Source organism: Stegostoma tigrinum, chromosome 3 (genome assembly GCF_030684315.1).
Source record: "Stegostoma tigrinum isolate sSteTig4 chromosome 3, sSteTig4.hap1, whole genome shotgun sequence".
Lineage (NCBI taxonomy): Eukaryota > Metazoa > Chordata > Chondrichthyes > Orectolobiformes > Stegostomatidae > Stegostoma > Stegostoma tigrinum.
The window spans coordinates 87,189,178-87,205,245 of NC_081356.1; the positions used below are offsets into that span (position 1 = coordinate 87,189,178).

At 37.0% G+C, this 16,068-nt stretch overlaps 1 protein-coding gene across 4 annotated transcripts in view; it reads left to right on the forward strand.

The window, feature by feature from the left end:
• riok2 (RIO kinase 2 (yeast)) overlaps positions 1–14,192 on the forward strand; it is a 30,428-nt gene extending 16,236 nt beyond the window's left edge. Inside the window, exons 6-12 of one of the 4 annotated variants that reach the window (XR_009445575.1) lie at positions 508–699; positions 1,841–1,933; positions 2,673–3,179; positions 5,824–5,920; positions 7,100–7,256; positions 7,701–7,897; positions 13,745–14,192. Coding sequence is in view for 3 of the 4 variants with exons in the window: in XM_059644734.1 (XP_059500717.1) it covers positions 508–699; positions 1,841–1,933; positions 2,673–3,179; positions 5,824–5,920; positions 7,100–7,256; positions 13,745–13,776 (1,078 nt within the window). In the remaining variant the exon portion in view is untranslated. Of the gene's footprint in view, positions 1–507; positions 700–1,840; positions 1,934–2,672; positions 3,180–5,823; positions 5,921–7,099; positions 7,257–7,700; positions 7,969–13,744 lie in introns of those variants that run through there. The other 3 variants (XM_059644734.1, XM_059644735.1, XM_059644736.1) reach the window with 3 other exon arrangements.
• Positions 14,193–16,068: the final 1,876 nt, after the last annotated feature.

A 16,068-nucleotide genomic window follows, 5' to 3' on the forward strand; every position in this document is an offset into this window, starting at 1 on the left:
AACATCAATTATTTGTGAAGTAATGAACCATTTTCATTTTTGAGGTAGACTTGTACAGTGCATAGAAAAGTGAATTGGTGAGAGGTAACATTGGAAGTATGCACAGTGTATGGTACCCTATGAGGTAACCTCAGGAACCTTTTGCACTACTATTAGAGATATGGGCTAGGAATCACTGACTTTTCACTACCCTCCTGTAGATAGCCTTATAGTTTTGATAAGTCACATGCCTTTGTATTCAAACTTCCTTCAACCAATCTACAAAACAAACTGCACCAAATTGGGTAGATCAGTGGTATTAACAAAAATCCTGTTATTAAGGATTATTACCTTGCTAACTTTTAGTATCCTAATAACTGTTCGACTATACCTGCAACTCACCACCTCTCCCAGCTCGCTGCCTCAATCCGTCTCCTGAACCAGCACTGTGAGCCAAGGCTTAGGAAGGGGGGCATAGCAATACGGGCTTTAAAGATGAAAATATTGAATGGATTTGTTTTACTTCAGGTGCCAAGTTCACCAGCTTGATAATCCTGCAGAAACATACAACGAATTAATGGATCTTATTGTTAAACTCGCTAATCATGGTTTAATTCATGGTGACTTCAATGAATTTAACTTGATGTTGGATGATGAGGACCATATCACAATGATTGACTTTCCACAGATGGTATCTACATCTCATCTAAATGCTGAATGGTAAATACAATTAATTTCTGTTCATTTTATGTTGGGTGACTTACCACAGATTTAGAATGAATGATACTTTGTTTGTTGCACAAATAAATCAATATTGATTTGCATTCTGCAACTCGTTAAGTTGTAATTGCCTGTCCTACAAAGGCGCATTACCTGAGTAAGACTTTACTTCCAGCTTTTCTTTCACAAGTACCCAACTGTTTGATTCATAACAGATTGGTAGTTCCTGTGTATGAAGTGATTATGGTCTTTATCCAGTAGAACCCACAACCAAGACTAAAGCTAGAATTTGTAAGAAAATATACGCAACATAGAAGCAAATGTCCAGAACCACCACGATTTTTTTTTTGAAAAAAGGATTGGGGTGGGCATCCTTTTTTATCTCAGTTCTGTGGAAAGGTTTCCATTCACAATGTTAGGTCTCTTTCGGGTAGTTGTGGATCTGTTCAGTACTTGCTGCTTTTATTTTGAACATGCAGTATTTGTAGTATTACTTCCTTTTCTAACTCTCACACTGTCTCTCTTTTAAAGACTCTGCTGAGACAGTTATTTTGCATGATGGCTGAAGCAAATAATGTTATAATTTGGTAGATTAGCTCTCAATTCTTGGATGGTGAATTTTTAATGTCACTAAATAGAAGATACTCAACAGGGGGAAAATAAGGTTCAAAAAGAAAGCTGGAATCAGGGTTGAAAGAGGGAAAAGGAAACTTCCTCTCTGCTAATTTTACTTGTCAACAATCTAAATGGCCCTCCTGTCTTTGTGACGTTGTGTGTGTTGGGATGGGATTTGGTGGTCATTAAAGTACAAAATCAAAAGTTAATGATGATTAGAAAATCATAAGATCTTAATAAAATTCCTATTTGTTTCACAAAGGAGAAAGTAAATTTTTGATGATAGTGGGAACTGCAAATGATGGAGAAGCTTCTGAAGAAAGGTCTAGGCCTAAAACATCTGCTTTCTTGCTCCTCTGCTGCTTGGCCTGCTGTGTTCATCCAGCTCTACATCTTGTTATCTCTTTTTAGCAAATTTATAATGGCAGTTTTTTTTAAAGTGATGAGTTTCAGGGAGGCTTTCAAAAAAGTATATTTTTTATACAGCAACTCTGAAAATATTCATTATAAAATGATCTTTTTCCAGGTATTTTAATCGGGATGTAAAATGCATTTGTGATTTTTTTATCAAGCGCTTTAACTACGAAAGTGAACTTTATCCAACCTTTAAGGATATCAGGTGAGCAACGTTTGAATTGATACATTCCTGTGGAGTTTAATTTTATAACTTTAGACTAATTTATTGGATGCTGTTTGGTAGTATGTTCAAAAAGTATCATTTTATGCCCACCAATAATGCAATTTTGTTGGCTATCGTTTGGGAGTACAGAACTTGGATATGCTGAAAGAGATGCTGCAAGAACAAAAAGAAGTATCCCAATTATCTGAGTAGGTTAAGCAAGGTATTACATTTGCTACTATGTAGTGGTGATGTAAGTGGCATTTTCCACTAACAGTTTGCTGTCAGCTCAGAAGACATACCTATTACAATTAAATAATTTTTCATTTTTTATTTAAAGTATTAATATATCGGTCTGAGTTTATCAATGAATTCAAGCCAGAGAGAAATTCGATTCAAATAATAGTGTATTCTTGGATTTTAAAATAATTGGTTAATAGATATCAACAAAAAAAATGTCCAGCCACACCATTATGTATTAATGGAATTGTTCCTGTTGTTGTCATCCATCCTTTTTAATGCATTTATTGAAAACTGGTCAGTATGCCTGTATAGTTGCATACAAGGTTATGACACATGCAAGAATATTTAAGTTTATTAATTCTTGACTGTACAGCTAAGCACTCTGTTTCCCTGTTCATCTTCCTCTTTCCTACCAGCCCCTATCTTGTTTCGCAACTAATTTAGAACTGTTACTTGTATTTTACCCTATGTAACCACTATTCCTTCTATACTTCAGGAAGGTGGCATCACTGGATGTGGAGATTGAGGTCAGTGGTTACACTAAAGAGCTCCAAGAAGATTCTGAGCTGCTACATGCTTCAGGCCCTGAAACAGATGATGTTGAAACCGGATTTTCAGAAGATGATTTTGATGATGAAAGTAAATTCTCAAATAAAACATCTGAAAATGTTGATTTGGTTTTTGAAAATAAGACAGACACTGAAGAGATTCCTACTCCTAATTTAAACATTGTGGAAGAAACATGTGCAGAAGTTGCAGAAACCAGTGAAGTTGAAAATATTGATCTGCAAAATCTGAAAATTAATGTACATGATACTGAAAAGCAATATATTGATTTTGTTGATACTGTTGAACTCTCTGATGTTGATGCAGAATATAATCTTGTACATTCCTCCGAAACCGCACATCGTACAGGCCAGAGTGATGAGGATCTAAGAGATGAAGAGAAATGCCCAGACTTAGTCAATCTATCAACTCAAAACAAGGAATTTAGACCTTTCAGGTACTAATTCAGCAGTTTAATCTGTCTTGTGTTTTATAGCATTTTTATGGTTTTTTTATAGAGCATTATTTATATTAGATATGTTTTTGTAACTTCCAAACCACTCATCACCTGAATCACCTACTCCTTCGGTGTCTCTGGATCAAAATACTGAAACTCCCTCCCTAACAGCATTAAGAATGCTTCTACACTATGTGGACTGCAGTTGTTCGAGACTGCAGCTCACTAGCACCTTTACAAGAGCATCAAAGATTAGACAATAGCCCACATCTCCTGAATGAATATATGAAAAATTAAAGTGGGTCTGTAGTTCATGAAATTTCTAATATGCCAAGTCTTTTTTGTACAGATTATTATTATTCAGTATATTCTATTTTCCAAGATTTTTGAAGTTGCGGATGGTTTAGCTTGGGAATGAAAACTAAAGGCATACTTTGATATCAATATTATTTTTGCATCCCGTTTTTGTTTTAAAAAGTAGAATTTTCTCCTTGCCAATGGCTTCATTTGAGCCCAGTTTTGTTGTTCTATCATCTGTACGTAGAAATCAGTGGATGTTGGTAGCAAGCAGACGTATTTTGTTAATATTCCCATTATACTCTAAAAATCAAGTATAGAACCCCCCACGACTGAAGTCTGGCATTTAATTTGAAACATTGTGACTATGACTAGTGAGTTCACCAAGAGGTCATCTGGCAAGTTTTCTCTTTTTCAATGGGGTAATAATGAATTATAGCTTCCTGTGCTCATTAGTTCTCCTCCGTACAGTTTATGTACATTTTATTAATATTGCTGTTTTTCATAGTTAATATTTAGTCTTGTGTGAGAAATGCATGTACGGATAAAGTATCGAAATGCTCTGGCATACTTTACTCCTGAAAGATTGCTTCAGTATTTTGAGTTGCTGCAGCTGTAGAAAGTGCAATAACGTGGTTGTAGATCAGCTCCTGCACAGCAAAAACTCTGAAGACAATGTATTTGCTGTATAGACTTTTCTAACTACAGAGCTGACAAACATAATTACGTTGCAAATATCAATCTTGCAGTTTGAAATACAGTTTTATGGATGAGTTCCACATGCAGGAATTGATTCATTAGGAGGAACTTGAAACTTAACAAATAAAATGGTAAGGAGCCTAGACGAGATACTTGAAAGGCATATGGTAGAATGCAAGAAAATAAAACATTTTTGAACATTGACGTTAACAAGATCAATTAAGCTAAGTGAAGTAATGGTACAAAACAGAGGGCTGCAAAGATAATTCATTAAGAAAACTAAGAACACAAAGCAGAACACCAAAGAATTCAAGGGAAGAAAAGAGGAGTTGCTTGAATAAAAGTGAAAGAAGCAAGGATATATTTGAAAATAAAGAAGTGGATTTGGGCAAAATCCTGAGGATTAGAAAATAGCAAGTGTTACTCCCCGTTCTCAAAATGAATGAGGCATGAAGCACCAAGACCTGTGAAACCTGTATTTACTCTTGATATAGTATTTGAAGGTATTCTGGGTGATAATTTAAGATTAGGTGCTAATCAGACACCATCAGCAAGCTTTTAATTATGAGAGATTGTGCCTAATTAATTTACTGGATTGCTTTCCATAAAAATCATGAACGTATTCTGCCACGATTTAAAGAAGATATTTGATGATCAGCATAATTGGTGACTGTATAAAGTCCGAACCAATGGGATAGGTAGGAATGTACTGAGTTGGCTGGTTAGGACTAAGTAGTAGCAAATGAATATCCATCTGTTTAGTTGCCAATTACCAATGGAGTGCCTCAAGATTGAAAGAGCTATTTTAAAAACGTGACTTTGAGAAAGGAGTTGGATCCAAGTGTCAAATTGAAAACAGTGACAATTGATAAACATGTATCTAATTACAAAAATATTGTCTGTCTCTATTGGTAGATAGAGAAATAGTAAACTGTTTAATACAGGAAAATGCAAGGTTTTTAAGAAGGTTAACATGCATTGTGTGTTAAGTAGGAAAGTATTTTGAGGTATTAAGTAAGATGAAGGTCTTGAGGCTCACTACAGTACAACACACAAACAGCATGTTTGAATCCATAGCAAATAAATCAAACTTCATGTGTTTAAGCTATTTGTACCTACCTGGCTACACTACATTTGGAGTACTGAAACTACTTTTTCACTGTTCCACAGGGTTGTTTAGTTCTTTAGGAGGTACAGAGAAGGATGCAGTGCATCCCTGAGTGATAGCTACATCTTCTTGAAGTGAGAGGATAAGTGCTAGAAAGATTTGCACTTTTTCAAAAATGCAAGGTAAACACAATCAAGTTATAAATGCAAAAACAGCTAATCAGCTAAACAGAAAATCAGAATGCAAGAGGAATTTATTTACTGGAACAGTGGTGAATATCAAAACAGATAATCAAAGTTGAAGAAACAAGAAAAAAAATTGTTCCTTTGAGGCAGGCAAAGTCATTAGAAATGCATGAAGGGAATGCCCAGTGGTTGGACTGGAAGTCTTGTGGTGACCTGTTACTTTGTTTTAGTATATCTGTCTGAGATTCATCAACAGATCACAATATATTTTTCTGATATATTGATATGTCTGTTTCATAAAATGTAAATTTGTTGCCAGTTTCACTGAATTGTCAACACTTATTCCATGCTGTAGAAATGAACTGAGCTTGATGCATGTCAGTGAGCACAGACAGAGGACTACCAGTTTAAGTTCTGTGGGCAGTCTGCTAAGTACTTCAACAATTCCTTCAGTAAGTTTTATTTTTGATCATTTCTCTTCTAATTTTGTTTTTACCTTGGTATAAACAGTGATATTGATTTTTTTAGGCTTCAAAGTGCAACATTTTTCATCTTGAGTGGTAGATTATAGATGATTTACTAATTTCTGCTCTGCACTCATCATCTTGGAAAGGAACCTGATAACTGAGCTACCTCCTAGCACTAGTGTACTTTGCTATTTATTTCTCAAATGGTATATCACTCCAAAAAGGAGTTTTGTACAAGAGGTCCATAATGAATGCTAATTCACAATTCTTACAAATGAGGTTTAGAAGTTGCCTATTGACTGAATCCTACTAAACAGCAGTATGTATTAGCTATAATGAGAGTATAGTTTAATCCTATGTTTTCTTATATTTTCCCATAACTACTTAAGTTGGTTGAATATTGAAGAATATTGGATTTGTCTCACTATTGCTATGCTGACACTACAGTACCATCATTAACAAGTTTGTAAAATCCAGTGTGAACAGTTTGTGCGGGTTGATTGCATTATGAATGTAGACAAAAAACTTCATACCAGGAATCTATCAATGTTTTAAGGACAAAACATATGACTGTAAAATAGCAATAAATAACATGTTTCCTGGTAAATTTGTCCACTAGCTGCTAACCTTCTTCACTGCTCATCTTTTCTTCATGTGCAGGGTGACAAGAAATTGATTTGTTAAATAAAGAAAGTTTTATAGATTTTTATATATAGGTTATGTCAACTGAAGTGTTTGATTTGATATTTTTAAAAATCAAGAATAATATGATTCGAATGTTGTCTGTTTTATGTAGTTAATTTGATCTAGGAGGGGTATTCCTGCAGATGTTAGTCTAAACACAGATACCAATATTTGTTAGAATGTTCTATTAAAATATAAAATTTCTGTCAACTGTACACAAATAGCAACTGCATCCACTCCTGTGTAATTTTGGTGACCTGAGTGTCTGAAACAGAGTATGAAAAATAGATGTGGTAGCAGCAGGTCTGAACCTCATGGATTCCTATGAATAGCCCGAATATCCTTTCGGAGAGACAAGGCCTTCCTTTGGCTCTGATCCTGGGATGGATTTAGGGAGGTAAGGCGTCTTTGGGATTGCTAAATGGAGGCTTGCAAGATTAATTTGCTTTGAATTTAATTTGAGATTGCTTGCTATTTTAGGATGTCATCAAAAGGAAAGTTAAACAACAACTATCCAAACAGCAGAAGGCAGCAATGAGAAGACGCTTGCAGAAGGGAGAGGCCAACATCTATACTAAACAGCGACGAGAAAACATGCAGACTATTAAATGGAGTGCTGAAGCAGAAAACTTTTGGGGTTAGAAGACGCTTTTCGAAATTCACAAATTCTAAGAAATTCCATTCAAGTGAATATAGTGTAAATCTAAAAGCTAACTTGTGATTTTGTGTATTTCAATTGTTAACATTTCCTCTATAAAAGCATATTCTAATGTAAACGTGTTTTGTATTCAATTTTTAAACTGATAAAGAACATCTAAATTTTGAATTGAGACTGATTTTAAAAATCAGTCATTCATATCCATTTATCTAATCTCCGATACCCTTTGTTACAAATGTCAATCCTATAGAGGTATTTTGCACCTTGTTTAACTACAGAGTGCAAGTTCTATTCTGCCATTCAAGTGTGTGTTAGAATAATGTTTTTGTACGGAAAATTCTTTACCGCTACTAAAATTAGGAAATTTTTGTTTTTTGAGCAGCAGGTCTAATATGTTGCCTAAACTGGGGTGAAATTTTTCAGGTTGATCTTGGCAATCAAAAGACTGGAGATAGTTATCCCGTCAATCTAGGCTGAATTGAAGACCAGGTTCCAGAATGTTTTTTCTTTCTTTATTCATTCACTGGATGAGGGTGTCTTTGGCCAGACAGCATTTATTGCCCAGAGGAAACTTAAGAATCAACCACAGTGCTGTGGGTCTGGAGTCACACGTATACCAGGTAATGACGGCAGCTTCCTTTGCTAACAGACATTAGTGATCCAGATGGGGTGTTTCCCCTGACAACCAGCAGTGGATTTTTATTTTATTCATTAATGGGATGAGGACGTTGCTGGCTTGGCAGCATTTATTGCCCTTTCCTAAAGGATATTAGTGAGCCAGGATTTTTTTTTTACCGAACAGTCGATTCATGGTCATCATTAGATCCTTTACTTCCAGATATTTTGTTAAATTCAGGTTCCGCCATCTACTGTGGTGGGATTCAAACGCAGATCCAGAATTTTATCTGGGTTTCTCGATTTAACAGTCTAGCAATAATACCACTAGGCCATTGCCTCCCCCTAATTAAGACCACGTTCCAGAAGTGGATGGACAGTGTTTAATCCGCTTCAGTCCAAATGTTCAACCTATTTGTGACAGCAATTAATTGTCACTTCAACACTTTCGTGGAACTGCATTGCCTTTTAATTTAAATGCTGTGTATACCACTACATTGAATACCATGTAAGTTGCATTTATTGCTCCTCCTTGGTTGTCCTTGAGAAAGTGATAGTGAGCTAAGCATCCAAAATATTGTGGCATTCATTTTATTACTGAATGCCATTTTAGTTCTGCAAACTATAATTTATCTCACCAGAGTTATGATGGGGCTTGAACATAAAACCTTTTACAGCAGTTGAGAATGCTGACTTAGGTATTAGGCAGGGTATATTTTTAGTGGCTCTCCAGTGGGAAGCAAAGTGATAAGCACTAGGAGCATTTCATGCTGTAAATTGTAAAACATTGTCATCTTTTAGTGCAGATAGCTGAAATGGGCCAGATTAAGCAAACAACTTAGAGTGAGATTCTAACTAAATATATAGCATGTTGTTTTGCTTTGAGACACAGACTTGAGACACCAATTTTATTTAGCTGTTAGGCTTGTGTTGGGTCTAAATTTGAAAATTCTGTTTTTCAGTCATTTGTTACATTAATTTCCCAGGGTGTACATCTTCCTCCATTTATTCCTTTTTCTCTTCCTCCTTTTGTTACAATTCCCTTTCTACCCTTGGAGTTGTGGAATGCATAACTCACCACCTGACTCATCAAAACCTTCTGAAGAAGTCCTATCGGACTCAACATTTTTCATTTCTCTGTCAAGAGATGCTGCCAGACTTGCTGAGTTTCTTCGGTGTTTTCTGTGTCAGTTAAAATAAACATTACCATGTTATGACCACTGTTATTAAGGTTAATTATTTAATAGCTATCAGCACTGACTAGTTTTATTTAATTAGACCATAAATTTTGGCAACGACATGTGCACTCTTTATTCATCAATGCTCTTCTTTTATCATCGACAGCAAATCTTAGCCAACATTTCCACTTCTTTTACATTCTTTCCATATTTCTTTAAGTCTCAGCTATGGCTCAGGTGTAACTGTCATCTGAATTGCAAGGCTTTGGGTTCACATGCCACTCCAAGACTTAGCACACAAAAAGAAATGAAGGCTAGGAACACTGTCAGGAGTTTTTCAAAGACTACTTTCAAATGGAACATTTAAACCAAGACCAATCTGTCGTCTTGGCTGGATGTAAGTGAAGAGAGACAGACTCGTGTTCTAGGGACAGAGGTTTAAATCCCGCTATTATCACAGATCATGGAATTTAATTTCAGATTATATTGAATTCTTAAACACTAATCTATTCGCAACCAAATAATCATTGTCAATTGGCATGAGTAGCATACCCAGCAGGTTCACTAATATCTGCTATGGAAATAAATCTGACTTCATTACCTAGTCTGCCCTACATGTGACCCCAGACTCTCAGCAATGTGTTAACTCTTAACTGCCCTCTGAATTGGCCAAGGAAACCATGAAACTAAGGATGGCAATAAATGTTGGCCCAGCAGCTATGTCAATGTTTTAGTAATCAATCTTTAAAAATCCTTCGTCACTACCTTTAAAACAGAGCAGAGGTGTTCTATTGATATGCTGACTAATATTTACCCCTTAAGCAACATCACAAAACAGCTATCTAATTGTTATCACATTGATGCCAACGTGAGTTTTCTGTGTGTAAGTTGGCTGCCTCTTTCTTACACTACAGCAGTGACTACACTCAAAAAAACTATTTATTTGACTATAAAATAGAGACTTCCAGTGGTCATGTAAAGCATTTATGCATAGAAATCTTCTATTTCAGGTTGATCAGCATGTTAAAACAAACATTTTAACTTCTGCATAAGACACCGTACAGTTATTGTTCTGCTGTTTGTGTCAAGTACTCAATATTCTAAGCTAAGTAACTGCCACTTACCAGTTCTGAAAACCCTGATCACTTTTGAAGATGGCGAACAGCAAAATATAACTACAACTCTGCCAAATCCCAGTATTGATGTGTTAGGGTTCATTCAAAAGTTGGAATACATGTAGATCCGAATGCCATTGTCCAAGTAGCAGGACAGACCCAGAAAAGGTGGCAGCACACTGGTATGTAGTTAGGAGGGAATTGCCCTGGGAGTCTGAACATTGCTCCAGATCCCATGAAGCTTAAACCTGAGCAAGGAAGCCTCCTGCTGATTAGCATGTACTGTCCTCTCTCAGCTGATGAATCAGTTCTGGTTCACGTTGAACAACACTTGGAGGATGCACTGAGAATGGCAAGGGCTCAAAATGTACTCTGGGTGGGGGACTTCAATATTCATCACCAAGCGTGGCATGGCAACAGTATTACTGATCGAATTTTCTTGGGTCCTAAAGGACATATCTACTAGACTGGGTCTGTGGAAGGTGGTGAGGGAACCGAGGGGAAAAATGTATTTGACGTCATCTTTACTAATCTGCCAGCTGCTGATGCATCTGTCCATGACAGAATTGTTAAAAGTGACATCTTCACAGTCCTTTTGGAGATGAAGTCCTGCCTTCACATTGGGAATAACCTCCATTGTGTTGTGTGGCACTATCACCGTGCTCAATAGGACAGACTTTTAGATCTAGCAACTCACGACTGGGCATCCATGACGCACTGTGGGCCATCGAAAGCAGTAGAATTGTACTCCAGCACAATCTGTAACCTCATGGCCTGGTATATCCCCTGCACAACCATTACCATCAAGCCAGGGGATCAATCCTGATTCAATGGAGTGTAGGAGGGTATGCCAGGAGCAGCACCAGGCTTGCCCGAAGATGAAGTGTCAAACTGGTGAAGGTACTAAACAGGACTACTTGCCCAACAGCATAAGTAGCAAGCTAGACAGTGCTAAGCAGTCCCACAATCAGTGGATCAGATGTAAGCTCTGCAGTCCTGCCACATCCAATAATGAATGATGGTATATGATTAAACAACTCACTGGAGGAGGAGCAAAAACAAAGTTGCTGGAAAAGCTCAGTAGGTCTGGCAGCATCTGTGAAGGAGAAAATAGAATTAACTTTTCGGGTCTGGTGACTTTTCCTCAGAAGGCTCCTCGCTGGAGAAGGAGGCCCTACAAATGTCCTCATCCTCAATGATAGAAGAGCCCCGCACATCAATGCAAAGCCTAATGCTGAAGCTTTCACAGAAATCTTCAACCAGAAGTGTTGAGTCTATGATCCATCTCAACCTTCTCCAATGGTCCCCAGCATTTTCGATATCAATCGTCAGCCAATTCACTTCAATCATATGATCTAAAGAAACAGTTCGAGACACAGGATACTGCAAAGGCTACAGGTACTAACAACATTTGGCAATAGTCCTCAAAATTCAAAACTTGCTCTCGTAGTCAAGCTGTTTCAGTACAGTTACAACACTGGCATCTACCTGTTAATGTGGAAAGTTGAGCAGGTATGTCCTTGCAACAGTAGGTGCATTGCAAATGTTCAAGGTGATTTGGAAAGCTGGAGTTGATATGAGCCATGATGAACCTGCATGATTTTTCTTCAATACCAGAATGATGGTCTTCTTGAAGTGTTTGGGAACTTCAGGTTGTATTAAGGATTAGTTAAAGACAACAGCAAATACTCCTACCAGCTGGTCTGCACAGGATCTGAGCGCACAGACAGGGGCTCCATCCAGACCAACCTCATTTCATGGGATAACTCTCAAGAAGGCCAATCTAATGTCCTTTGGTGCCCATGGGTGCAGGTGCATTCAACGCTGTTGGAACAGATGAATTCATTTTACTGACCTTCTGTTCAACGAACTGACTCATAAGCCATTGGTTGATGGTTAATCATACTCACATTGCATCAGTTTCCAGGCCATCCAAATACTATACTGCTGTCTTTGCTAATTATGTGTTAAGAAATGAAATTGTTTGCCAAACCTGTACCAAATTTCTTAAATGTTCTCTTCACTGATGTCCTAATTTTGACAAACACCACTTGATCAAAAATATGCCTATGTTGACACTGTATTCTGGATTCTGTCTTGTTCACCTATAACCATCAAGTTCCATGAACCTGTACTCAAAATCGTCATCCTCATCTTCAAATCCTTCTATGGAATTGATCCCTCTTATTTCTGGTATTTTCTGCCATCTCATTTCCTGAACGTGAGATTTCGTTCTTGCAGCTTTGACCTTTTTATATTTGCTCTTAAAACACATCAGTTGTCTGAAATTTTTTTTGATTACTCCAACTTTAATAGCCTTCTCAAAATCAAAACTGTACCCTAACTGTATTAACTGTTCAGCATTTGTTACTTTGTTTGCTGTTTGATGTTTCCAACATTAAGGGCAAATACAAATTGTTGTTGGCTTAGCAGAGGAAGTCTAGCAAAGGCAGGAAATGTGTGACCACAAACAAATCTGCAACACAGTGGTTCACTCGTATCAGGCATGGTGACCTACTAATGATAATAGAGATATACCTCAGGAGGCTGAATTCTAGCGTGAAAGCATTAATAAAGGAGTTCAATTTTCTTCAAACATGATAGTTGGACAATATGGAACACCCATACAGTCAATCTTGTTCTTAATTATTATGTTTTTACATCTATCCCCTGAGGAATACATAAACAACATTTCCTGGGTTATACACTTTACCCACACATGAGAAATCTCACACCTGCATATTTCACACACATACTAACAGCAAATTATCTTAAAGACTTTAGTTATTGCCTCTAAACAGATCAAAATAATCAAGCTTAGAATCACCTGACCTAATTGATGTGCATTCTGTCTTACACACAAAATTATCTTAGATCTAGGTTTTTTCTATGAGATATAATCCAATATTTTTTTCAAGTTAAAACACACTAGGACAAGGAATCAGAAAAATATACCTGGAATTCAGAAAAATAAATAGATAATTGTTCGTCCCCTTATCATCTAAAGGATTATGTTAGATTACAAGTAATTCACTTGTACATAGACCACAAACACATGGGTCATGCAAGGGATAAATTATGTTGCAATATCATAGAGAATTAGAAAATAAATTATGTCCTAAGTTAACTCTTCACATCAGCCTGTAGAAGAGGAGACTGGAAAATCCCAAACCCAGTCAAAATTACTTGGCAACCAATAACAAATGCAGAATTCAATAAAGCGTATAGTATATAAAGGTTGTTTTAGAAATAGAAACTGCAGATGCTGGAGAATCTGAGATAACAAGGGGTAGAGCTGGATGAACACAACAGGCCAAGCAGCATCAGAGGAGCTGGAAGGCTGACATTTCAGGCCAAGATCCTTCTTCAGATAATTTAGTCATTAGTTTTAATATGGTCAGAAGAATAATTTTGCCATTCTGCTTGACAAGATTTTATTAATGCTCATTTAGAAATTATGGTGTATTAAGTGCAACAAATGTCAAAAACCAAACATGCAGGCAATATGTTCAAAACCAAATCACATAGTGTTTGATTCAACCTTTTGTTTCACCTTCAGCAGAAGCAGGCATGCAGTTTGAAGATCAATGACTATGAACAGAGCGTACTGAAGAATCTTGAGATAGAGGGTGTGCAGGGGCAGACGGTCAGGACCTCTCTGAATGCCATGGATAATACCATTCTTCATTTTTAATGCTTTATCTCTGTATTCAGTACCTCAAGGCCTTCATCATTGTACTTCAGCAGAACACAAAATGTCTTGTAAACTTTGTTTCAAAGTGTGATTTATTGTTAGCATTGAAGAATATGGACTGCAGTAGTTCAAGAGGGCAGCTCATCACTACCTTCTCAAGGACAATAAATGCTGGCCCAGCCAACAATGCCAAATCCTGCAAGTGAATAAAACGTAGCTTCTTGAGCTTTTAAAATGTTCAAGAGACAAAAATGTAATAGAACTTAGTAACTGATTCATTATAATTCTCCCACTTTTATACATACATTTACTTCAGGAGAGTTATGTAATGGAGTGGCAGAAGGGAACATCTAGTGAGTTATGAAATATAATCAAGGATAGTGGCAATGGAGGAGGATTTTCCTGCTCTTGAAGTGTGGGAATTTGAGGGCACCTTCAACTCAAAGTAGAAGCAAAGTCACCGTAGTCTTGCCAGACCAGAGCAGCTCTCTCATTAGGGATGACTGCTGGTGGTTTTATCCAAGGGTGACCAAACTCAGGTAAGGGGAGAGGTTGTGAAAGAGAATCCTTCATGGTTGCATCAGCCAATGTGGTAATTGAATCCAAGTTAGAATCACTGTGTATTGTAAATCAGCCATCGAGCCAAGTGAGCTAACTGACTGAGCCACTATTTGGAAACATCACCTGGTCTCCCTGGAATATTTGAGAATATGGTTTGCAGTCTTTCTGATATTACAGATATTAGAAGAAGTTCACAAAGATATTTTTAAGATGCTAATAAGATATGTGTGGATTTTAGGGCATTAAAGCAAAGAGGCAATGGTAAACCGATATAAACTATTACTTTGATCAAATTTATAATCTGGCTTGAGCAACCCAATAGCAAAGAAGGTGAAAGTCAGAAGATACAGATGGCACCAGGCATGACAGACTTTGGTTTCAAAGACAGATGAGAGAAAATGAGATCAATCTCATCGGAACTAAAGTGGTTGAGAGGCAGTCTGACAAAGGTGTTTGAAATAGCGAGGAATTTTAGTAATGGAAATCATCCAAAAACCAGGGGAAAAAACCCCAAAAGAACTGTTGTTGCTGTAAATCAGAAACCAAAATAGAGATTGCTGGAAAGCTCAACAGGTCTGGCAGCATTTGTGAAGAGAAGTCAGACTTTACATTTTGGGTTTGGTGACCCTTCCTCAGAACGGACAGTGCGATTGAGTCTCTTTGAATGTGACAGTTGTTAGGGTTTGACATTGTGCAAATAGAAAAAACAGTGGAAGCAAAATCAATCATTACTTTTAAAAAGTAAAGTGAAGAACTAATTTTTAAAAAAGCTAAAGTAATGTCGAGAAAGGAGAGGAGAAGGAATTGGCAAGATCTTTTAGTGAGTTGGGCCAATTACAATGGCATGAATGTCTTTCTGTATGATGCACAATCTATGGGAAGAATCTTTATTCAATTGCAAGGAGCAGAAAAAGAGAGATGGGAGCATTTAATCACATAGGAGACATGAAGGTGGTGACGCTGCCAGCTTTGAGCTCCACCTTGATTAAGTCATTGTTTGAAAGGTCTTTGGATAGCCTTCAGTTCCTGTCAATAATTGAGGCATAAATAGGCAATTAATTGCCATTTTAGAGACACAACTAGCATTAACCCAGAAATGGGCAGGGCCTCACCATGCAGGGTTTGGTGAGTTTGTATGTGGGCTGTCAGGTGTGTGGGATTTTGCAATAGGTGGTTAGTATCAGAAAGAGTTAATTGAAATCGTGAGGTAGATTTCACCCACCCAGATGTAAAGAACTTTTGGAAACAGCTAGGAAAATGAAAATAGAAAGCTCAAGAAGCTCCTCAGACTTAGTCAACTTTACAAAATACAAAAACACCAAAAAAATCACATAACAGAACAACAGAAAATGTATTTAAATCCTTTGATGCAGGAGATTGGTGTTCGAGATGTAGAGCTAAAAGTTACATAAAAAGAAACAATGAACAGCTTTATTACGATAATCTAACTTTTGTAAGACAGTGGTACATTTCCAGAGAATGTACAAGAGTCAAAAACAACGATTGATCCACAGAGCTAGTAATGTTTAAATGGACATAGAGGTTGCTGACTTACAGTAAGCATCTTTGAAAGAAAACCCAGAATACTAAGAGATACTTTTGTTGCAGTATGTCACTATATGATGAAA